Source organism: Rhincodon typus, chromosome 33 (assembly GCF_021869965.1).
Source record: "Rhincodon typus isolate 14 chromosome 33, sRhiTyp1.1, whole genome shotgun sequence".
NCBI classification, from domain to species: Eukaryota; Metazoa; Chordata; class Chondrichthyes; order Orectolobiformes; family Rhincodontidae; genus Rhincodon; species Rhincodon typus.
In genome coordinates this window covers 21,845,009-21,871,470 of record NC_063364.1, presented here as the reverse complement: position 1 = coordinate 21,871,470, position 26,462 = coordinate 21,845,009, and the positions used below count along the sequence as shown (strand labels likewise).

The 26,462-nt window shown below is 40.6% G+C and overlaps 1 protein-coding gene across 1 annotated transcript in view; it reads right to left on the bottom strand.

Annotated features, from left to right (window-relative positions):
• igdcc4 (immunoglobulin superfamily, DCC subclass, member 4) overlaps positions 1–26,462 on the bottom strand; it is a 115,781-nt gene that overhangs the window by 42,639 nt on the left and 46,680 nt on the right. Inside the window, exon 4 of the mRNA XM_020534145.2 lies at positions 16,464–16,597. Coding sequence (XP_020389734.2) covers positions 16,464–16,597 — 134 coding nt within the window. The remainder of the gene's footprint in view (positions 1–16,463; positions 16,598–26,462) is intronic.

Here is a 26,462-nt window from a genome sequence, read left to right as displayed (position 1 = left end):
TTGATGTAAAACTACTATAACATGACAAGTTCACTTTCCAAAATAAATAAACTTCAACCTGATAAATGCCGTTTTCTATATAAAGATCATTGCAGATATAACAAAATTTTCAGTACCAACAGATAAATAGGAAAAGGTCTACTGGTCCATCCAGTTTGCCCATTACAACCATGAAATTTGTGCAAGGATGGGGGTTAGGGGAGCTTGTTTGAACAGTGGATTATGTTAGCGGATTAGCAAGCAAGGCTACAATGCTTAGGTAGGAAACGGTTTACAATGTCATCTAGCATGGGAGCCCAGAATAGACAGTGCATGATAGGTTTAGCGGAAACAAGGCAGAAATAGCAGTGAGGCTCATAGAATCATACAATCATAGAATCTAAAGGCCCTTCAGCCTGAACCAGCAAAAACTACTCTAAATCTATGCTGGTCCCACATTCCAGCACTTGGCTCATTGCCTTGAATGTTGTGACATTTCAAATGCTATTCCAGTACTTTAAAAAGGGTGAGGCTTCCTGCTTCAATTACCCTCCCAGGCAGTGCATTCTAGATTCCTACCACCTTCTGGATGAAAATCTTTCTTCCATTCCCCTCAAAATGCTCCCTTGTTATTGATCCTAAGGGGAACAGCTACTTTCCATCCACCCTGTCAATGCCCCTCAATCAAGTCCCCTTTCAGTCTTCTCTGCTCCAAAGAAAACAACCTGAGCCTATCATGGCTAGACTGCTATATCCAAGGTAGCATCACATCCCTTGCAGTGACCAGAATGGCATACAGTTCTCCAGCTTTCTATAGCTCCAATGTAACTTTCCTGCTCTTATATTTTATATAACCTATTTTTCTAATCAACCTATTCAGAGATGTTATTCCACACCTCTGGAGCAGGTGGGACTTGAACTGGTCAGGGTCCAGGGTCGGGTCCAGGGGTAGGGAAATTACCAATCCACCACAACAGGGTCACCCTGCTCTTATAATCTATGCCATGACTGCTAAAGGCAAGTGTTCTGCATAACTTTTTAACTACCCTGGTAACCTGACCTGCCGACTTCAGGGATCTGTGGACAAGCAGCTCAAGGTCCCTCTGTTCTTCTGAGCTTCCTAGTGTCTTGCCATTCATGGAGTACTAGCTTGTCTTGTTACTTCTTCCAAAGTGCATCACTCACACTTTTCAGGGTTAAATTCTATCTGCCACAGATCTGCTCATCTGACCAGTCTATCTGCATCCTCCTGTAACCTAATACCTTCCTCCCCCGTCAACCACCCAGCCAATCTTGACGTCATTCACAGACTTACATATCATCCGCCCCCGACAACATTTTCTTCTAAATCATTTGTATATACTTCTATATCTATTTCTATATTTGGATATTTCTATATCATTTATGTACATCACAAACAATCGTTGGATAAAATGAACTCAGAAGAGGCAAGAGGTGGATATAAGCAGCAGGGGCAATACGTTTCAGCTGATGATTTGCTGTGGATAAATTAAGTATATCCTTCCAGGATATACTTAGTACACTTTTATTAGAGGAAAGCAAGGCCCATTGGTGTTTCATATGTTCCAGTCAGATTTGACAATCAACTGTTTAACAAGGTGTGCACCATGAATATTTGTATCTGTATCTCTGGGATCTAATGAGTGAAAAAAAAACACTAATGGCTGAATCTTATGTTGTTTTTGTGAAATGCAAATTGCACAGGTTTTTAGAAGGGATTTCCACAGTGAAGCCTAGTGATACTTCACATTGTACCAAATGCAACTCATTAATTACGTATCACATCCTTATGGTGCCCCTCACATCCAATTCCAGTCCCATTTTACACATGCTGTTCCCAGACAAGTCACCACTCACTGGATATCCACCTAAAGACTGGAATTCCTTGCAGCTTTAAAAGGTTGCTGTGCACTGGCATTTCTGAAGCTGCCCTGCTTAGTCAAGGAAATTTCCAGAAGATGTTAGAAAAGGGGAAGATGGCACCATGAATCTCCGACAGAGATGTGGAGGATCTGGTTGGGAAGGTGGTGTAAAAAGGAGTCTTTACATGATGCTGGAGTCAGAGATAACACAGGGTGGAGCTGGAGGAACACAGCATGCTAGGCAGCATCAGAGGAGCAGGAAAGCTGACGTTTCAGGTCAGGACCCAAGGACTGGCAGAGATGACAGAGATGACAGCACAGCCACACCATAACAGACATGTCCTAGGTCGCCGCACTGGTTTGTGCTGTCTCCATAGTCTGGATGATCAGCGGTGCAATAAGGAGGTCAGTAACCTCCTCTGTGCGACAGACACTTCTCTCTGGAACCTCACATTCAATCTATTTCTGCTACTGTAGCCATCTCCTACCAATGCTCACTTTCTGACACTCTATTACCTGCAATATCTTTACTTGCCTGCTCACACCTTGGCCAGCCTCCTAAACTACTAACTGTGCGTGCCCTTTTCGCAGCCTATTCTCCTGCTCAGGACAGCTCATCACCACCAAGCCCACTTGCACCAGCACTGACAGCTATGCCACCCACTTTCATCTCACTCAAATTCTTCCCTTTCTCTCAATATAGAGGAAAATAGCTCACAGCAGGCAAGAAAGAGCCTGTATGGGTAGAGGGATGTTCGACACTCGCAAAGACAATCACGATCACTCCTGCAGTAAACATTTATGTCCCACCAACCAAACCCATTTCATTTCACTACAACTCTCACAGTGATCCTGTTAGTGTCATTCATTGCACACCACTTCTAACCACAACTACGGCGCCTCTCTCTCTTGCATGTGCTGTCAGCATCTCTACCACAACCTCAATGAAATGGTCAGTTCCTCCAGAAGCCAATTCTTTGCCCTCTGATGATGGTACTGAGGTCTCAGAAGAACGGTAGCCTTAGAAAATATGTGATCACACCCTGGTGATGCCTAACAGATCTACAGATGCCTAAGATAAAACTGGCCAGGCTGCTGGCACTCGAAGGACTGCCAGAGACCAAACACCTACTCAGCTCCAGGCAGGAAAGCCCACACACAATTGCACCTGATTGCTCCAGCCAGTGGTCCTCAGAACTGAAAGCATGGCAACTGAGGGTGGGGAATCCAACACGAATTCTAAGTGCCCCTTCATCACAAACAGACAGGGCAAGGTCAGGAGGCACCCATTCAGAGGACAAAGAACACATGACACCACACCAGCAGTCCCCACTCCCCACGGCTCCATAGAGGAGCTGGGGTCTCCACCTCTGCACTGCCAGCCCCTCTCCGAACCTTAAAATTTCATGCAAAGGAGAATCGAGTTGCCTCTGGCAAGGTAATATTTAGCATGTCTGGCTCGACCACACACAAACATGCCTGGGGTCACCCAACCAAACTTCTAAGGCCAACAGGCTCCATTGTAGAGAAGGCTCTCTCCACCCCAGATTTGGGACTACACAAAGACATAGCGAGAGGAAGAGGATGAAGAAAAATTATTGAGCACACTATGGTGATACAAGCGACAATACTTTGTATATTATTTGATGCTTTTTCTGTAAATGTCACTACTTTAACTTTACTTTACATTCGGTTGGCTGTGTCTCTCTGCTCCTGAATGTAACCAATCCAGCATGACACATAACTTCATAGCCACGCAGAATGTAACATGGCTCGATGTCTGTGTTGAGATGCTGTTGCAGCATCTGAAAACAAGTAGCATAGGACGTAAGTAGGCCAATGGGAACTAATGACAACGCACTGCCTCTTGTTAGTTCTACTGGCCCTTGTCCCACAATGTCCCTATTCTTTCTCTGGCCTCTGTGTCTAAAATTGTTGGTGTTAATGAGTTGGTTAGCGATGGCTAGGACAGGAACAAACAGAGCAAACAGGAGGTTAATGTATGAGGATAGCCAGGGATTAGGGACGCCTGCAAAGTCTGTGTAATGTACAGTGTATGGGTCTGTGTGTAATCTTGTTTCCTTTTAAACACCCTCAGGTCAGTGGGCTTTTCTTGTCCCCTCACTCATAGATCAAGATACTTATCCCACCCACTCAGAGGGTGGTCACAGCAATTTTCTTCAAACTTTTGATTTGCAGTATGATGGTAGGTCGACACTCCTTGACCAGTGGTTTCAAACCTCCACTTCTACATGTCAAACAGCTTCCAAACATCCAAATCCCTGTCCTTCCTGTGAACCACACAGGCTTCACATTTCTCCAGGTTCGCAGCTAGCACATCTACATGAACTTGCATTTGCCCATCTTCCCACCCCAGTCTTTGGCATATGCAGTGACCATGTCCGATGTGGTCATACACTACCAAACTGCTTGAAGCCAGGGTGCTTCTGACCATGCAAGAAAACCCTTCTGCAAGATCCCCTTCCCATCCATGCTTTACTGCATCCTCCCCTTGCAGATTCTTTTGCCCATTTTCACAATTGTCATAACCCCTATTGCCCCAGCCTGTCGTCCCTAGTCCCAAAGAATTATTGCCAAATCTCCTTCCCGTGGCAGTAGCACCTTTGACCATCTCCCTTCAACCTCTTTTTGTCCTTCCTGTCTGTGGGCAGGCCTGCAGGACTGACCGTGGCCCACCCATTTGAGTGACCCAATTGCACAGCCCCAGATATACAGTACCCTGGCTGCATTAGGCCTAATTACCTACTCACCCACCCACAGTGCTTATTGGGTAAGCTTCTTCTCATGGTGAAGTGACAGACTGACATAGCACACTGCCATACTGCAAGGCATTCACCCCCTTGACTGAGGGCTGCCAGCAAGGCAAGGTGGCTTGCCCTGTGATGGCACTAACTGGCATGGGAAGACAGGGCATGGATGGTACAATCATGCAGGCAGACACGAAGTGAATGAGTAATATGGGAGCAAGCATGCAGGCATGAGATTCAGTTTCATCCAATCTTTGAGCTGGGTCCCTGTCCATGCACAAAAAGTGTCCCTATTGCAGTCGTTCAATCCTAGTTGCTGGTGCTCCCTGCAATGCAAGCTTTTACACTTCAAGTGGTTTGCAAGTATATCAGAGCAGGCGGGAGGATGCTATTTGATTATAAACAACATGGAGATCCTTTGGAGCAAGTGATGAGGTAAAATTGCCAGATACTCAATCAGATTTCCATGTTGAGTTTTCTTGATGTCTAGCTTGTTCACACATTTCTTAAGATAAGAAGCTGAATATTAATGAGGTGAGCTTAGGTATTAACAAGGCCCTTAACAAACATCAACATCCCTCATTGGCAACTCACCTCTGCCTAGCAAGAAATTTACCACACTGTTTGTTACAAGGTTGAGATAAGCCAATTCTGCCTCAAAACTCAACACAGCCCACGTCGCTCAGACCCTTATAAGATTCTGCCCCAAGTAATCCTTCCATTGGAGACGTTTTGTTAAGCCAACGGAAACTTGATTTTATGACTGTGCATTTAGGTATGTCATTATAGGTATCAGCCAAGTGTAAAGTCTGCCAAATATAAAATTACAAGTTATCCATTAACCGCGTGTATGTTATCACACCTTTGTTGTGCCCCATACTACCACCCTAGACAGTGCCAAATTGGTCACATATATATAATTTAAAGAAAATAGCTTTTCTTTTCAATAGTACTTCTGTAAATAACATCCGGGAATAGGCTCATGAGAAAAGGTTAGATCAATTCACAAAAGGACCAGTACTTTGTCATTCTTATTCATTCATGGTTGTCCCAATTACTTGGCCCTGGCTGGGAAATAATAAAGTAGCACAACAGCCCATATGCAACATAATATTTACAAATACATGCTCAGTCCTTGGCTTCTGAAGAAGCTAATGAACTTAGTGAAGAATGGAAGAACTAATTTATCTTATTAAAATCTGTCTCCAAATTTCTAACGGCTGTGAAAAATACACATTTATACATGCTGATAATACTCAGCTGCCAACAAATTATAGTCCAGTAAGAGTTCACTATTGCGACAAACTGCCAATAACAGTGTTAAATTTTCATTTTAATTATCAACCAACAGTCAATTATTTTATTAATGGAAAGTATCCAATAATAATGGCCTTTTTGCAATAAAAGTAAGAGATTTCTCAACTGAGCAGAATAATATTTTTCTCTACATTGTTTATATTTACAGCTGTCCTTACAAAGGCATGCTTTTTTATGTTGTATTAAAACATTCATCTGTCCTACTGTACAGCCTGAGATCATTGGTGGAAAATCTAGCTTAGCTCCCTCAACCTCATCGTGCCTTTCTTCTGCTTCCCCTGTTCCCTCTGCACAACATTGTTTCCTACTTTTCCCTTACTTAATATATAGCTCTTGCCAATTAAACTCTTTCCATCTTTGCTCAGATTTTGCATTGGTAAAACGTTAAGGTCTAAACCCAGGCAATCTGTAGTCTGAACACATGAAGAAACAGAGTTAAGATGTTTCTATTTTTCAGGAAAGGCTGGAACTGCAGTTAGGGGCTATTATTTCAAGGAACACCAACTGCTGCCAGTCTGGTTATAACTATAACTACAAATACTTAACCACAACATCAGTACGATTATTAAAATCATAGTACAGTATATAATTAAACGTACAGAACAAAACAATCTTTGGCTTTTGCTGTCAAGTTCACATTTTACTAATAGTACATTACAACTGGTGCAGCCATTTATTGAGAAATGTAGGGAACATATGAAACTTTGCTATCAAAATGATACATTTTTATATCTGTAAAACTAGATTAGTGCTATTACTTGAATCACTCAGATAAACAGAGTGTGGAAACAGACCCTTCGGCTCAGCAAGTCCATATCAACACTCTGAAGAGCATCCCACCCAGACCTATCCTCCTGCCCTTTCCCTGTAACCTTGCATTTCCCATGGCTAACACGCCTAATCTACACATCCCTGAACACTTTGGGGAATTTCAAATCCACTTAGCCTGCACATCTTTGGACTGTGGGAGGAAACCTGAGCACCTGACGGAAACACACAGACACAGGGAGAACGTGCAAACTCCGCTCAGACAGTCACCCGAGAGTGGAATCAAACCCGGGTCCCTGGCGCTGTGAGGCAGCAGTGCTAACCACTAAGCCACTGTGCCACTCATTTCTTGTGGTTTAGGGAAAGCTGGCAAACTATTTATTCCTAATCCCTAATGAGACTAAGACCAGTAATAGTCAATTATGCAGTCAAGGACTACTGTACCGTCATGCATAGACTAGAACAGCTAGGGACGACAGTATCCTTTCATGAACAAAAACAGAAGTTGCTGGAAAAGCTCAGCAGGTCTGACAGCATCTCTGAAGAAAAATCCAAGTTCATGTTTTTGGTCCGGTGACCCTTCCTCAGAACTGACAGTATCCTTTCCCCGATGGATACAATGAATCATTTGCATTCCTGGGACATAATTCTTCACAATCCACAGTGAACAGAATGTAAGGTGACTTGCCATTGGTGTGTACTGAGGTGCATACAAAGTAAATATATTATGACTGGCAGCAACAGGGGGAGGTGATGACCTAGTGGTATTATCGCTGGACTGTTAATCCAGAGATCCAGATAATGTTCTGAAGGGTCTAGGCCCGACACGTCAGCTGTCCTGCTCCTCTGATGCTGCTTGGCCTGCTGTGTTCATCCAGCTCTACACCTTGTTATCTCTAACGTTCTGTGGACCGGGTTCGAATCCCGCCACAGCAGATGGTGGAATTTGAATTAAATAAAATACCTGGAATTAAGAATCTAATGATGACCATGAATCCATTGTCAATTGTTGGAAAAACCCATCTGGTTCACTAATGTCTTTTAGGAAAGGAAACTGCCATCCTGACCTGGTCTGGCCTACATGTGACTCAAGACCCACAGCAATGTGGTTGACTCTGAACTGCCCTCTGGGCAATTAGGGATGGGCAATAAATGCTGCCGAGTCGGTGACACCTTCATCCCGTGGATCATGTATATTCTGGACAAAAGGTCAACATACTACCAAGTTACCCCGTGACTAAGCTAACTGCATAAGCACTAAACAGTAACATTAAAGGAGAATGCTGGCACAAGACTAGCAGACCAGAGTCACTACTCTCAATAAAACATCATGGACACAAATAATAGACTTCAACTCACTATGGGGAACACCCTGCGAGATCAGCCACTTTGTATGGATAATAGTATGCATTTAGAGAAGTTATGAACAGTTAGGAATACATTTTGAATAAATCTGTACTTTAGTTTGTACATAACTGTCATTAATGGATAATATCCTTCCGAAATGATTTTCTTTCTTGTGCGGAACATGTAATTAGATACAGAGCGACAAAGAAGCTTTGGTTCAATTTCCAATGGAACTAAAATCTGGAGATAAAATCTGTTCAGTAAAATTACAGCCAAGAGCTAGAACTCTCTGTTCCACTTAAAAAGGACATACAAATTAGGAGCAGAAATGGCCCACACAGACTCTTGAGCCTGCTCTGCCATTCAATAAGATCACGGCCAATCAGATTGCCTCACATTCGAATCTATCCTCAATTATGTTTCAGTTCCTTGCTTACTAAGACCCCTTATTCCTAAACAGTTCTAGATTCTTCCACAAAAGGAAACATCCTCTCCGCATCTACAGTGTCAAGACCCCTCAAGATCTTATGGTTTCAATCAAGATGTCTCTTTTCTTCTCACTCTTATAGAGCATGGCCTGTTAAATCTTTCTTCATAAATCAATGCACCCATTCAAGGTATTAGTCCAGTAAACATTCTCTAAACAGCTTCTAATGCATTTACAACCTTAGTTAAACAAGGAGACCAATAATATGCATAGTATTCCAGCTATGGTCTCACCAATACATTGTACAACTGAAAACCTTGCTACATTTGTACTTAAAACCCCTTACAATTAAAAGTACATTCCATTACCTTTTCTAATTACTTTCTGCACCTGCATAGTAACCTTTTGAAATTCATTCCCAGTTCGCTCGTGCACCTTGGCTCTGCAATCGCTCATTTAGACACAGTAAGTTATTTTCATTCTTCCTGTCAAAATTAACAATTACACATTTTTCCACATTATGCTGTATTTCTCAGATCTTTGCTCACTCACTTAATACATTTATATCACTTTGTAGCCTACTTATGGCCTCTTGACAACAGATTCTTTTACTTATCTTTGTGTGATCACCAAGTATAGCAACTATACCTTCACTTCCTTCATCCATATCATTTAGATCAACTGTAAAAAAAATTGATGCCCCAGCAATAACCCCTGAGGTAGACCACTTGTTACATATTTCCAACAAGCAAAAACCTATTTATGCCTGTTCCATTTCCTGCTAGCAAGCCAATTTTCTATCCATGACAATATTTTATCCCCTACACCATGAGCTTCTACTTTCTGCAATGACATCCATTGTGCCATCTGATCAAATATCTTCTGGAAATTTAAGTACTGTAAATCTACCAATTTTCCAATAATCCATATTACATATTGCTTCCTCAAAGAACTCCAATAAATAATAAGGGGAGACTGTGGTGTAGTAGTTGTCACTGGACTAGTATCTAGAACCACAGGCAAATGTTCTGGGGACATGGGTTCAAATCTCACTTCAAATAATAAAAAAAATTGGTAAATGTGATTTCCTTTCTGTTTGATTAATTTGCATATTTCTAAGTGTCCTGCTATAATACCTATAATAATAGATTCTAACATTCTTCCAATGTTAGAAATTAAGCTAACTAGCCTGTATTTTCTGGATTTCATCTTCCTCCTTTTGAACAAAGCAGCTACATTCACTAAATTTCCAATCTAAAGGCACCTATGGAAAACTAAAACCAATGTTTCAACTTTCTCACTCGCCATTTCTTTTGCAACCCTAGTATGAAGCTCACCAGGAACTGAGAACCTGCCAGTGCACAACTCGAACAATTTGCTCAATATCACTTTGCTGGCGATTATACTTTTGAGTTCTTCCCTCCCCTACACTTCCCGAATCACAACTACTTTACTGCATCCTTTATAGTGAAGACCAACACAAAAATACCTCTTCAATTCATCTACCAACTCCCTGTTTTCCACTAATTCCCCAGACTCATTTCCTGTGGGACCAATGTTCACATTGTTTGCTCTTTTTTAGAACATCAATAGAACTAGCTACTTTTATATTTCTTGCTAGGTTTCTCTCGCATTCTAATTTCTCCCTGCTTATTAATCTTCTAGTTTTTTTTTTAGATTTTTTTCTCATCTTCTAACGTGCCTCTTTGCACAATTACATGCTTTTACTTTAAGTTTGATACTTTAACTTATTTAGTTAGCCATAGATAGTGGATCCACTTCCTCCGATTTTTCTTTCTCATTGAAATATATTAATTGTGTATTCTGAAAAAATCCCCTTAAATGTATACATCGCATCTCCATTGATGTATCCTTTCACCTGGTTTGCCAGTTAATAGTTAGCTCTGATTTCATGCCCTCATAATTACCCTTAATTAAGTTTAAAATTCTAGACTTGCAACCACTTTTCTCACCCTCAAATTGAATGTAAAATTCAATCATGTTATGATTACTCTTATGTAGGGGTGCTTTCATAGTCAGGTCATTAATTAATCCCAAGTCATTGCAAAAAGCCTGGTCAAATATAGTTGCTTTCTGGTTGTTTCTGGAACGTGCTGCTTTAAGAAACTATCCTGAAGCCATTCTATGAACTCCTCATCAAGGGTGCCCTTGTCCTTCTTCTTCTCCAATTTACGTATAGATTAAAATCCCCTACAATTATTGTACCTTTTCAACACGCTCCCTTTGTTTCTTCCTTTACAATAAGCCCTAAGCAGATGTCTCAAACCCTGGCACCAGGTAGGCAACACAATCTTCCGAACCCTTGCTAACTGTTCCAGAGAACAATGTCAATCCCATTCACTATGTTGTCAACCTACAGATCAATGACTTTGAGCCCAAGTTCTTTCATCTCCAGACACTTTCTGCAGATGTGCTTTCCCTGGATCTCACAATGGCATCCAGGGACTATTATATGCTGCACTGTGCCATGTCACCTGACCTTGATGAGTTTTGCAAACAGAAACTTGTTTCATAACAATACTATAACAACTGATACTAAGACAGTTACAAATATATAATGTGGGAGTAAACATTTCAGAAGCCTATAATACATTACTTCTAAGGCAATATACAATGTGAAAATCCCTTTAACTTGCACTTTGATGGCTTGATGAGTTTTAATTAACTATGTAATCATTCTGTTTAATTATTTACTTTATTTCTTTACCAACCAGTTCCCATAGTATTTTAAAACCTTAGAAATACAATATTCCTGAACAACCTACCAGAAAGCATAAGTTTCTTCTTTCCCTCTAGTGATGTGAAAAACAATTCTTACAGGCTGAAAAAAGTTTACATAAATCAAAAGAACACCTTTAAAGGGATTTTCACATTGTATATTGCCTTATAAGTAATGTATTATAGGCTTCTGAAATGTTTATTCCCACATTATACATTTGTAACTGTCCTAGCATCAGTTGTTATAGTATTGTTATGGAACAAATTTCTGTTTGCAGTGATACACAGTCTTTGTCATATTCTTTAGAGAGAACAGTCTGGAATAGTGAGAGAGAATGTGAGGGATTGTGAAAGGATTGCAAAACCTCACTCTCTAGTCAGGCAGAAAAGCTAAAACATAAGCACATAGGCTGCAAAAGAAAAAGTCAGAGATGGTTATTTCAGTAAAGGTTCCATGATAGGGGCAAATTACATTTCTTTGAAAGGAGCTGAAATACTTGCAGCTCACAGGAAAACTGTATTCAGTTCATTCATTTATTTAATCTAAAATGAACCAATTTGGTCATCACAATGGGTTTCATTTAACATGAACTTTATAATTGGCCTTCAGAAAAGGCAGGAAAATACACACAATGGCGCATCTGTGATCAAAATAATGAATACTCAGAATCTGTGGATCATGCCATCATTTCATTAGGTAATGGGCAAGGAAAGGTATTCTTCCAATTGTAGGTCGTACAGGTTCTTGGTGAAGGTCTTCCTGTGGACCAGTTCATGTGCAGTTCTTGCCCATAACATTAATTACAAACGGTACTGACTGGAAAAGAAAGTAGTTTGGCTGTGCCTCAAAACATACATCAATATTGCTTGCTTAGGTTGTATGGTCTTCTAATATCACACATGATTTCTAACAGCTCAGATCAGATTCATAATGATAATTTTTCAGTTCCAGTCATCGGACCTAATAACTCCTTACGTGGATCAGTGTCATATTCTGACTGTTATGGCCCTGTGAGTGTCTTGGGATAGCCTATGAAAATACAAATTCTTGTTGCTCGTACCATTTCCTACTGAAGATTTGAGAAATTAACCAATAAATTACCAAAGAACGGCAAGCCCCTTATAACCAATCCGAAACTTAAACTGGCATTAGTGGCTAGAATATCAACAAAATGTATGTGTGTGTAATTAATAATCTTAATAAACTGATGCAAAAGTATTTATGCTTTACTACTGCTTCATTGACAATTATTTGCTCTGATTTTCTGACAGACAATAAGACAGTTATTCAATTTCAAAGTTAACCTGTTTGCTTTGATACCTAACTAGGGATGAGACAATGAGTGATGTAATTGAGAACTTGAAACAATCCCAAAGGTTTCAATAAATTGTGATAAGGAAGAATGTAAGAAATGTCCTAAACAGGCTTTGCATGTAAATTAATCAATTGGTTGAGTTAACGGAGTTAGTTAATAGATTAAAAATATCACAGGTATTTTGTTGGTGGAGAAACAAAGCCGTTCAGTTGTGTGATAACACCTGCAGATATGAAAAAAAATTAAAGATCAATCCAAAAATACTTTGTTTTTACGAATAAGTTCACTGCTGTGAACGGGCGGCACTGGTGCCCCACGCACCAGGGATCCAGATTTGATCCTACCCTCAGGTGACTGTCTGTGTGGAGTTTGCATTTTCTCCCCATGTCCATGTGGGTTTCCTCCGGATGCTCCGCTTTCCTGCCACAGTCCAAAGGTATGCAGGTCAGGTGTATTGGCCATGCCAAATTGCCCAGTGTTCAGGGATGTGCAGGCTAGGTGGACTAGCCATGAGAAATGTAGGGTTACAGGGATAGGGTAGGGGGTGGGTCTGGGTGAGGTGCTCTTCGGAGGGTCCGTGTGGACCGATTTGTCAGCTTCCACACTGTAGGGCTTCTATGTAACTTCAAAAACACAGTATAAACAATCAATCATTCTTAGGAAGATATCGCAAACAACTAATGAGATAAATGGGACAGTTAATGGGACACTTCATTTTTAGTAGCTTTGGAAAACTCCCAGTCTTCAAACAGCATCAATGGATGTTGTACATCTATCTATCTATCTATCCAGGCAGATGGGGTTCAGCGTAATAACTATCCCTTCCAGTGGCATCTTCAATAAATGCTGTATAGCTTTAATATTGCACTACAACTGCCAAATAAATATCAAGTAGACCAAAACCACTGTTTTTGATCCATCACAAACTCTATTGCCTAGCCACTGTCTCCAGTCCACTCTGTCTGGACACTTTATGATATTGAATCAGACCACTTTCAACCTAGTTGACCTATTTGACTCTAGGTTCTCTCCAAGACCACCTACTGCCCATCTCTGTAATATCGTCCGCCGCTATCCTTGCTTCAGCTCATCTGTTGCTGAAAACTTTAAATCGATGCTCTTGATATTTTTAGTCTTGACTATTCTATTAACTTGTTGGCCAACCTTCCACTTAACATCCTCTTTAAACTTGAATCATTTAAACATCTGTTGACCATATTCTAAATGATACTAAGTCTCTATCACCCCTGTACTTGTTGGCCTACAATGGCTCTTGTTTTGGCAACACCCTCAAAGTTAAAATTTTAATCCTTGTTTCCATACGTTTCTATTGCCTCACTCTTCCCATCTCTTACCTCCTCAGAGGTTATTGTCTTCCTCTAACTTTATCTAGCTATTAGCTCTCTATTTTGATTGGTGGCTACACCTTCAGTAACCTGTGTGCTACAGTGTGGAATTCAGTCTTTAAACCTCTCTTCTTCTTTAAGGCAGTACTTAAGCCTAACTCTTTGTTCAAGTTTTTGGTGACCTGAGGGAGATTTAAAGTTTTTTTTATAATATTCCTTGGTTGAACCTTAGGAAATTCTGTTACATTAACTGTACGTTTGGAATGTGATGGAGGTTAAATGTAATTGCTTTGGCATTCCCCATTTTTAGGTGGAGGAAACTGTAACTTATTCAAGCTTGGATGGCGAACAGGGAATCCGAAACAGTCAACGGCAACTCCTACTCACTAGGCAGCCAGAAAATAAAGTGCCCAAGAGTAGCTTCCTTGCCCTAAAATGCACTAGTCAGGTCCAATCTGTGTGGCTGCAGGTATTCCTCAGCTGTGAAAACAAATACAGGTCCCTGGCTGCAAATGGCTATTGGTAACTCAAATTCTTTCTGGCATATTTTGAGCTGCTGTTCCACTGCTTACGAGGCATGGCGGAAACTCCTGGAAACAATGAAGAGATAGTGCAATCAGGTCTCTGCAATTTTCATCAGGAACTGTAGCAGGGAACTGGCAGAATCCCTCTTGAAGTTCAAGTGATACATAGTTTACTCATCTTATTAAACAATAAAAAGGTGAACAGCAGTGGAAGTACTCCTCAAAGTAATGTTTGAAGCATTAAACTGGTAGGACACATTCTTGAAAATGTAGCTTCTCTCTTCTCAGGCCATTACCACAGATCAGGGAGGAATTCACTTGGTTACACAGTAGCACCTGACTCAGTGTTGCATCCAGGTCACAGAGTACCACCATTAGGAAATTTAGTACCAGCTCTGTGAAATGGTGAAAGCAATAGGGATAGCAGAATGGTAAATTGGTGTTCTCAGGCACGAAAAGAAAAATTACATCATTAATAATGCAGGACAATTCCTCCAATTTTAGCAGAATGAATATGGTGTAGGCTAGGGAAGACTGCCTTTATAATATAAAGTCAATAAGACAAAGCAGAGGACTTGAAATCTAACCTGGGAGGCAATGAATTAAGAAATAAATACAATGTAGGAGGGTCAATCCCATAAGCAGAAACAAACAATGTCTAAATTCATTAAAACAATTCAAATGAAAGATTATTAGGGCAAGATTGACAATGCTTGCAGGGTATTGTATTGGTAGTATAAAATAACACGCATTCTCGGTGGGTCAGACAAAAAAAGCCTAAATATCTGTTTCCTTTCTTAAAAAAAAAGTTAACGTACAGTGAATTTATACCTCCAATGAAACTGTTGTATGGGAGAAATTTCAACAAAAGCTATTAAAATCAAGTAGTGTTAATTTTCCTATTGGGTTTTTTGAATGCATCAGTTGTATGAAAGACTAGTCCAAAATGGCAATGATTGGATCACTTAGGAAACGATGTTAAAAAGAAACTCAAAATACTCAGTGTGATTACAGCCTCTTTTAGTGGTACTAAAGCAAAACAACATTAAATGGAGTAATGTTATGCAGGACTTACTGAAAATGTAGAATATGCAGTAAATGTGCACTAATTTCATATACATCAAGCTGCAATTCCGATCAGTGGAAGCCAATTAACCTCCATTTTATGATCCTGTTTCACCAATGAACATTTGTACAAATAAGGTTTAAGGAAATAGTGTTTGTCTAATTACTTTTGTTGATGCTTATTTTGGACTGTAAATCAGGATTAAAAACAGGCGATGGAATTAGATACTCCACACGGTACGCAAGCACTAGCATAACATAAGGAAGGAAAAAAAGAATTCCATCACCTCCATCACTTACACAACTTTTTCCAGTTTTAGAAACCTTCCTAATACCAGTACTTAACATGACCAAAGAATGTTGGATTTACAATGTCTAAATTATCCATATGCTCATATTTAACCATTATGTAATTGAATACTTTTTTAATCAAGCATGTTATTGCAAACCTTTACCAAGAACTTTGTTTTCACTGATTCCAGCTGAGGTCCTTGTTAAAATCAACAAGGATGTCAGACAAGACAAACCGCTGTTAAGTACTAAGCTTTATCAAACCTCAAGTAGATATTAGATTATGACAATAAGAAACTAAAGGTTTTTATAGCATGTACGTCATTTCAACTTCTGTGGATCAAGTTTAGTGAAGTTTAAAATAAGTTCTTTCCTGTAACATGTAAATAGAATGAACAACTATATCATATATCTAATTCAGCACTAGACAGACCCAGATTAGAATACCTATCCACGCTGGATGGAAACTAAACCTATGATTAACCATGGAACTCCTCCAGTGCAGTTGTTTGAATGCTGAATACAAAGTCTAAAAAACACACCCAGAAATGGAATTTTAAACACATTTTAAACACCTGTTACATCCTAACTTCGAGGTTTCAATGATGAGTCTTTATTCCTTTTATTAGCTTTGATGTTAATTCCATGAAAAATCAATTTTCTTGTAAGGTTATGTTAGCTACATCACATTACCTTGTAATACAGTGAGAGTAGCATGCTGACTGTAGCGTGTCCACTTTCCACTTTTAGCTAAACAGCGATATGCTCCAGCATCACCCTCTTGCACATCTACAATTTGCAGAATTCCATTTGGGAGGACTGTAAATCTGAAAAATACACCCAACGTTGCAATGAGTTACAATCAATCAGTGATCAAAAGGAATTGATTTTATAATGCATCACAGTACTTCTGTATTTATAGACTCAAAATTATCTGATGATGATGGTGCAACCAATTTGAAGTTAGACAATTTAATATATCTTAATTCGCCTGTAAAACTCACTAAAATTGAATGACCTATTTTAAAATGTATACTCGAAACAAACATTTCATTTTTCCATACAAAGCACTTCATAAATCTAACATAAATCAAGGTACTTAATTAGTAAGATGGTTTATCAAGTAGATGGGACATGTCAAAAGTGAAACAGTTTAAAAGACATACATTTTTATAGCACTCAAATATCCAAGCTTCAAAGTGTAACTTTTGACTTCATTTTTCCATATGGTTAATGCTTGTGGCAAACAAGACTTAGTCATAGAGTCATACAGCACGGAAACAGACCTTCTGGTCCAACCTGTCTGGGCCGACCAGACATCCTAATCTGATCTAGTTCCATTTGCCAGCAACGGACACATATCCCTCTAAACCTTTCCTGTTCATATATCTATCCAGATGTCTTTTAAATGTTGTAATTGCACCCACCTCTACCACTTCCTCTGGCAGCTCATTCCAGACACGCACCACCCTCTGCGTGAAAATGTTGACCCTCAGATCCTTCTTTCCCCTCTCACCTTAAACCTATGCCTTCTAATTTTGGACTCCCCCATCCTAGGAAAAAGACATTGGCTATTCATCCTATCATGCTCCTCATCATTTTTTTAATCTGCATAAGGCAACCCCTCAGTCTCTGACGCTGCAGGGAAAATAGCCACAGCCCATTCTGCCTCTCCCTATAACTCAAGTCCCAGTCCCAGCAACATCCTTGTAAATCTTTCCTGCACCCTCTCAAGTTTGACATCCTTCCTATAAAAGGGCAACCTGAACTGTACACAGTATTCTAAAAGTATCCTCACCAATGTCCTGTGCAGCCCATGACATCCCAACTCCTATACTCAGTGTTCTGACCAACGAAGGCAAGCATGCCAAATGCCTTCTTCACCACCCTGCCCACCTGCGACTCCACTTTCAAAGACTACACCTATGCCTCTTTGTTTGGCAGCACTCCCCTGGGCCCTACCATTAACTGCGTAAATGCTGCCCTGGTTTGCCTCACATTTATCTGCATTAAACTCCATTGGCCACTCCTCGGCCCATTGGCCCATCGGCCCATCTGATCAATGTCCTGTTATTCTCTGAGATAATCTTCTTTACTGTCCACTACATCACCCATTTTGACGTCATCTTCAAACTTACTAACCGTATCTTCTGTATTCACATTCAAATAATTTATATAAATAGCAAAAAGCAGTGGACCCAGCATCCTTCTTTGTGGCATACTGCTGGTCACAGGCCTCCAGTCCAAAAGCAATCCTCTACCACCACCCTCCGTCTCCTATCTTCAATCCAATTTTGTATCCAATTGGCTAGCTATGCCTGGATTCCATGTGATCTAACCTTACTAACCAGTCTACCAGGCTTGTTGAATGCTTTGCTGAACTCCATATAAACAACATCTACCACTGTGTTTTAATCAATGTTCTTTGTCATCTCTTCAAAAAAATCAATCAGGTTAGTGAGACATGATTTCCCACACACAAAACTATGTTAACTATTCCTAATCAGTCCTTACGTTTCCAAATGCATGTAAATCTTGTCCCTCAGAGTCCCCTCCATCAATTTACCCATCACTGACCTAAGGCTCATCAGTCTATAGTTCCCTGGTTTTTCCTTACAACCTTTCTCAAACAATGACACCACATTAGCCAACCTCCAGTTTTCCAGAATCTGACCCATGGGTGTTGATGAGACAAATACCTCAGCCAGGGGCCCAGTAATCTCTTCCCTAGCTTCCCACAAAATTCTGGGAAACACCTGATCAGATCCTGGAGATTTATCGGCTTTTATGCATTTTAAGACATCCAGCACCTCTTCTTCTGTAATATGAATTCTTTTCAAGACGTCACTATTTATTTCCCCAAGTTCTGCTAGTTTCCATGTCCTTCTCCACAATAAACATTGACATGAAATATTCATTTAGTATCTCACCAATCTCTTGTAGTTCCACGTCCAGACGACCATGTTGATCTTTAAGCAGCCCTATTCTCTCCCTAGTTACTCTTTTACCCTTAATGTACTTACAGAATCTCTTTGGATTTTCCTTAACTCTATTTGCCAAAGCTTTCTCATGTCCCCTTTTTGCCCTCCTGATTTCCTTCTTAAGTACACTTCTACTGCCCTTCTTCCCCTCTGGGGATTCACTCAATCCAAGCTGTCTATTACTCATATATGCCTCCTCCTTTTTCTTGACCAGAGGGTCAATTTCTCTAGTCATCCAGCATTCCCTATACCTACCAGCTTTGTCTTTTACACTAACATGAACATATGGTCTCTGGACTCTTGTTAACTCATTTTTAAAGGTCTCCCACTTCCCAACTGTCCCTTTAACTCACATCCCTTGCACCAGCTCCTCAGCCATGCATTCATCTGCTCTATCCTCTTATTTTTACTCTCACTAGCATGTGACACCGTAGTAGTCTAGATATTACTACCCTTGATGACCTACTTTTTGAACCTCCTGCCAAGTTTCCTACGTTCTCTCTGCACCTCATCTCTTTTCCTACCCATGTCGTTGGTACCAAGGTGCACAATGACCTCCTGCTGGTCACTCTCCCCTTTCAGAATATTCTGCACCTTCTGAGACATCCTTGATCCTTGCATCAGAGGCAACACATCACCCTGATGTCTTACTGATGGCCACAGAAATGTCTGTCTATGCCCCAGACTACAGAACCTCCTATTACAATCAATTGCTTGGGATCTGACATACCCCTCATTATAGTAGAGCCAGTCACGGTACCAGAAACCTGGCTATCAATGCTACAGTCCCTTGACAGCCAAACTACCACACCCCCCAGCTGCCCAGAGCATCCAAAGCGGAATACCTGTTTGAGATGGGGAAAGCCACAGGAGACTCCTGCACTACCTGGCTACCTCTCCTCCTATTCCTAGTGGTCAGACTTGCTCACATTCAGTTGCTCAAGACCATTTTCTGACTTGGTCATGGGATGTGGGCATTGCTTGCTAGGCCAGCATTTATTGTCCTTTCCTAACTGCACAAGAGAATGTGACAGCAAGTCATTTTCCTGAACTACTGCAATCTTTGGAGAGCAGGTATTCCCCACAGTGCTGTTAGGAAGGAAGCTCCAAGATTTCGGCCCAATGACAGTGAAGTAATGGTGATATAGTTCCAAATAAGGGTGGTGCGTGGCTTGGAGGGAAACTTTTAGATTTTGGTGATCCCACACTATTTAACTTCGAGGTGGTAAAGGTGTGAGATTGTAAGGTGCTGTCGAAGGACTCTGGATGAGTTGCTGTAGTTCATCTTGTTGGTGGTATATACTGCTGCTACTGTACATCATTGGTGAAGAGAGTGAACACTGAAGGGGGTGGATGGAGTGCCAATCAAAGAGGCTGATTTGGCCTGGATAGTGTCTAAATTCAAGTGTTGTTGGAGCAGTATGCATCAAGGCGCAAAGACAGCTCTCCATCACACTCCAGACTTAAATAGCCTGCTCCAGAATTCAGTGAAATCATGGCTGAAATCGAGTTGGAAGGCTATCTCAGTTTTAAACATACTCAATGACAGAGTCCCCACAGTCATCTGGGCGAGAATTCCAAATATCCATTGTGTTCTGCATGAAGAAAGTCCTTCTCATCTCAGTCCTAAATGGGCTGACCCCTTATTTTAGGATCTTCTGATTCTAGGATCCCCACCTTCATCCCAAGCAAGGGTAAACACATCTTGCATCCGCCTTGTCCATCCCTGTAATGATTTCTTATGTTAGAATGAGATCAATTTTTATTCTTTTAACCTCCAGATAATAAAGGCCCAGGCTTTTTAATAATTCCTCAGATGTAATCCCTCCATTCTAAGAATCAGTTTCACGAACCTTTATTGCAATCACTCTATGGCAAGTATATCTTTCCATAAGTAAGGAGACAAAAACTGCACATACAACTCCTGGTGTGGTCTCACCAATGTTATACATGATTGCAGTGACGCATCTTTACTTTTAAATCTCATACCTTCTTGTAATAAAGGCCAATATACTTGTGGCTCATAGATGGTAGACAGGAATCAGGGAGACAGGTGGTGAGTAAGTTTTTGCAGGATTACAACCTGCTCCTGTAGCCACTGTATTTATGTGATTTAACCAATGCAGTTTCTGCTCAATGGTCATACCCAGGATGTTGTTAGTGGGGGTTCATTGATAATAATGCTAGTGAACATCGTGGTTAGGTTCTCTTATTTCAGATGTTAATTGCCTGGCATTTAGTTTGTGCAGATTTAACTTGCCAATTATCTGTTCAAGCCTGAATGTTGTCTAGTTTGTGCTGCTTATGGACATGCTACTTCAGCAAAGAGGAGTCACACATTGTGAAATCACCAGTGAACATTCCCATTGCTGGTCCTATGATGGAGGGATAGCAACTGATAAAGCAGCAGAAGATAGATGAGCCTATGACACTATGCTGAGGAACTCCTACAGTGATACTATGAACCTGAGATAATCAACATTCAACAACCACAGCCATCTTCCTTTCTACTAGTTATGACTTCAACTATTAGGGATCTTTATCCTGGAATCGCATTCCAGTTTTGCGCAGGATTAGAGTCATACTGCATCAAATGCTACTTGATGCCAGGGACAGTCACTGTCACATCACCTCAGCAACTTTGTCCGTGCTTGGACCAAGGCTGTAATGAATCATTTAAATTTTAAAATTTGTTTTTTCAAACTAGAAATGCAACAATCTCTGATACGCATTGTAGTTAGTGCAAATACAATACAGAAAAATATACTTCAAAAATTAGCTTTCCCACTTGGGTAGTTACAGGAGATCAAACTGCACAGTATGTCACTGTGAAGTTCAAAACTATTAGAAAGAATGAGACTGTTGCAGTCCATATGCTGCAGATAGACCCACAATGCCCTTATGGAGGGAGTTCCAGGATTGTGACTCAGTGAAGGGATGGCAATATTTTTCCAAGTCAGAATGGTGAGTGGTTTGAAATGGGAACTTGCAGATCGTGGTGTTCCCATGTTTCTGCTGCTCTTGTCCTTCTAGATGGAAGTGGTCTTGGGTTTGGAAGGTGCTATCTAACAATCTTTGTAAAATTTCTGCAATGCAACTGGTATATAGTATACACTGCTGCCACTGAGCATTGGTGGTGGAGGGACGAGATGTTTGTGCATATGATACCAGTCAAGTGGGCTGTTTTGTCTTGGATAGTGTCAAGTTTCTTGAGTGTTGTAGGAGCTGCACTCATCCAGGCAAGTGGGAAGTATTCCATCACACTCCTGACTTGTGCTTGTAGATGGTGGACAGGCTTTGGGGAGTCAGTTGATGAGTTACTCACTGCAGTATTCATAGCCTTTGACCTGTTTTCATATGGTGAGTCCAGTTCAGTTTCTGGTCAATGGTAATCCCCCAAGATGTTGATAGCAGGAGATTCAGTGATAGTCAAGTGACGAAGGTTAGATTGTCTCTTATTGGAGATGGTCATTGCCTGGCATGTGTTTCTTGACACATCAGCCCAAGCTTGGATGGTGTCCAGGTCTTGTGTTGGAACTTGGACTGTTTAAATCTGAGGAATTGCAAATATTGAATATTGTGCAATGATCAGCAAACGTTCCTACTTCTGACCTTCTGATGAAGGGAAGCTCATTAATGAAGCAGCTGAAGGTGGTCTGGCCTAGGACATTACCCTGCGGAGCTCCTGCAGAGATGACTGACCTGCAACCACCACAACCTATATGCCAGATATGACTCCAACCAGAGATGTTTCCCTCGATTCCCACTGATTTCAGTTTTGCTAGGCTCCTTGGTGCCACACTCAGTCAAATGTGGCTTTGATATCAAAGGCTGTCACTCCCACCTCATCTCTAGGATTCAGCTCTTTTGCCCATGTTTGAACCAAGGCTGTAATGAGGTCAGGAGCTGAGTGGCGTGGTGGAACAAAAACTGGGCATCAGTGAGCAGCTTTTTGCCAAACATGTGCTTGATAGCACTGTTGATGACACCTTATATTACATTACTGATAACTGAGAATGGACTGATGGGGTAGTAATTGGCAGATTGGGTTTGTCCTGCTTTTGTGTTCAGGACATTCTGGGCAATTTTCCATATTGTCAGGTGGATGCCAATGTTGTAGCTGTACTGGAATAGCTTGGCTAGGGATGTGGCATGTTCTGGGGCACAAGCCTTCAGTACTAATGCCGGAATGTTGTCATATCCCATAGCTTTTGCAGAATCCAGTGCCTCCAATCTCTTCTTGATATCGGATGGAGTGAACTGAGTTGGCTGAAAACTGCATCTGTGATGCTGGAGATCAGTGGAGGAGACTAAGATGGATCATCCACTTGGCACATCTGGCTCAGATTGCTGTGAATGCTCCTAACTTATCTTTTGCACTGATGTGCTGGGCTCTTCCATTATTGAGAATGGAAATATTTGTGGAGCCTCCTCCTCCAGTGAGTTGTTTAATTGTCCACCAACATTCATGACTGGATGTGGCACTTGCTGTTCGTGCTGTTTCGTATGGAAGTAGTCCTGTTTGGTAGCTTCACCAGATTGACAAATTATTTTTAAGTATGCTTGGTGTTGCTCCTGGCATGCCCTCCTGCACTGTCCATTGAGCCAGGGTTGATTCCCTGGCTTGATGGTCTTGGTAGAGTGGGGGATATGCCAGGCCATAAGGTTACAGATTCTGTTCAAGTATGATTCTGCTGCTGCTGATGGCCCACAGCACCTCATGGATGCCCAGTCTTGACTTTCTGGTTCTGTTCAAAATCTGTCCCCTTTAGATGGGTGATACTGCCACACAACACGATGGAGAGTATTCTCAATGTGAAGACAGGACTTCTTCTCCACAAAGACTGTACGGTGGTCACTCTTCCGACATGGTCATAGAGAGAGGCATCTAGAGGCAGTAGATTGGTAAGGATAAGGTCAAGTATGTTTTTCCCTTGTTGATTCCCTCACCACCTTCTGCAGACCCAGACTGGCAGCTATGTCCTTTAGGAGGCCAGCTCAATCCATGGTGTTGCTGCTGCGCTACTCTTGGTGGAGGACATTGAAGTTCTACATCCAGAGTACACTCTGTGCCCTTGCTACCCTCAAGGCCTCCTCCAAATGTTGTTCAACATGGAGGAGTATTGTTTCATAAGCTGAGTAAGGATGATTTGTGGTAATTAGCAGAAGGATTCCTAAAGCCACATTTGACCTGATGTCATGAGACTTCATAGCGTCCATTGCCAATGTTGAGATCTCCCAGGGCAACTCCCTCCCGGAAAAAGAACAGAATATGATCTACCAAGTCAGATTTCAGTCTGTGATCTGACTTGTCCAGTAGTAACATCAGTTGAAATCATGACAATCTGGTTAAGTTCTCAGTCTTGTTTAGATTATCATGCGTAACTGTGCCAAATAAACTTAGACTATTACACAATAGTACACTTATGTAGGTATTAACACTGAGGTCATTAAATAACTAAAACATCTAAGGACACTGACCAACGCCTGAGCAAGGAGTTTGGCTTCTTGTACATCTTGAAATATCAGTTCTACATGCTTGGAATGCAATAAGATTTTCACTTTGTTTAATGTATCCCTTGAAGGAACAGTCTAATTGGCCAACAATGAAGGCAACAAAATCTATGAATTCTAAACAGTCTCTGGTCCTATTTGTCTCAAGTGTCCATGCTTAATTGACAATTATTTTCGCCAAACTACAAGAGACATCCCACAGGATTCTCTACTGGTGCCAGTTGCTGTTTGGTGCCAGAGGTGGCAAAAAAAATCAATACAGCAATGAAGCATCAAATCCCAGGTTAAATGGTCCGTATGGACATAGTATTCGCTTTAGCTAGGCTCACACAATTGGCAAATATATTACTCCCTCATTGGGTGATAATAAACCAATATCACTAGTTTTGCCAAGAAAATTTAAACCCATCTTATGACTGCCAACAACCATAGAAGGGATGTATTACACCATATAAACTGGCATGCAGGGGTCACCTGGATATAAACAAAGTCAAAACAGATTGGACATGAAATTTTCTACATTTTTTGCAGGCAAAGTCCATTAATAAAAGTTAGAAAACAAAGATTTTCACAATTCACTTCAAGCTTCAAAATACAAAGTATCTGACAAAAACACCAGAAAACTCTTGAGTATTGATCAAAAGGGTGTCTGATTAGTCAAAAAAGGCAACATGAATCTTTTATAAATATGTTTGGAGCACTGTTTGACATTTTTGGCATGATTGATTCAAAAGGATACTAGCATTTTCTGGAAGAAACAAAGCACTGAGACTTAAGGATTCAAAGAACAAGTATTGTAGATATACAAGCAAAATTGTATTTGTTTATATGAAGAAAAAAGGATCAATTTAGTAAAAGATGAATCGTACAGGTGCAGATTTGAGCAAGATATCTAAGAAGCATGAACATTTTGCACTAAGTTAAGATTAACGCATGATGAACTGTGAAAGGGGGGAATATAACAAAATGTTCAGGTTTTGCAGCGTCCTACATGAATGACATACATTCACATCCACAGCTGAATATTTGCAGCTACTCACAACAGCCTCCAAAAGGGAAGCATCAGGTAACAACTGTACAATGAAATAAGTAATTACAAAGGTTAAAAGTTCCAGGCTTACTAATTGAAAGTTGTGCACTCATCTCTGTTAAACAAGTTGAAGACAATCAATAATAATTAAATAACTCATAGTCATCTATTATTTGCATGCATGACCACAAACACACAAGTATAATGTACAATGCCAAAGGGGAATTTAACCTCCACACAATATCAATCTCCACCTCTTGGCAACAAGTATCCATAGCTCATTTCTATACAAATTATTTGTATACCAGAGAGGTTAATCAAAAAGTATTCGCAACCCTCTTAAAAACATTTCAGTTCTCCTCCAATCACATCCAAAATGAAAGCATCAATTTTGTTTTAAGCTCTGGTCGAACATTCAAAATTGAATAGCAAGTTCACAAAAATCATTGTGCGAATACGAGCAACACTCAGCCAAAGGAGCTCAGATTTTCTTGACTTGCAGCAAGATTGCAAATACTACAATCAATACTGTGCATAGATATATCTGTCAGATGTGAGCAACTTGTACATTTTTTTTTGTATTGAATACAGTAATTGTGCTTTTTCATCCAGTTAAAGCACTATACATATATGGCATCATGGCATTTTTGCAATCACATTAGTCAATTCGTTACAGTTAAAAGTGTCCATAATGATATCCATTAATTGCTCAGTTTTATTTATTGCCAGTATGTCCTGTGCAGACTGAGTTTACCATGAAGGACACCCCTTTGTAACTTGTGCTCTTGCCCGAGGCATGGTGACCCTCAGGTTAATCACCATCAGCTATCTCTCTTGCTCTCTAATGAGACAGCAGCCCTATGGTCCAGTAAGACTATAGCGAATTAATGTTTATATTTTTAAATATGAAAAAGACAGTGTCACACACTCAAACAATATCCTAAATTAAGTTCCCTATATTCGCTGATTTCCCAACAAGGCAACACAGTACGGCTGCTAGAATTGGTCTTAGTGCCGCTGGGTGAAAAATAGGAGAACTAGAAGCCAGGACCTCTACTTCAGATTAGTATTCAGCAAAGCCCACTGGAAGTGCAAACCTGGTTTTTGTGTGAGCAGTAGTAGAAAAACTTAAGTGGGACACTTCTGGCTGTCAAATAATCTGCTAAT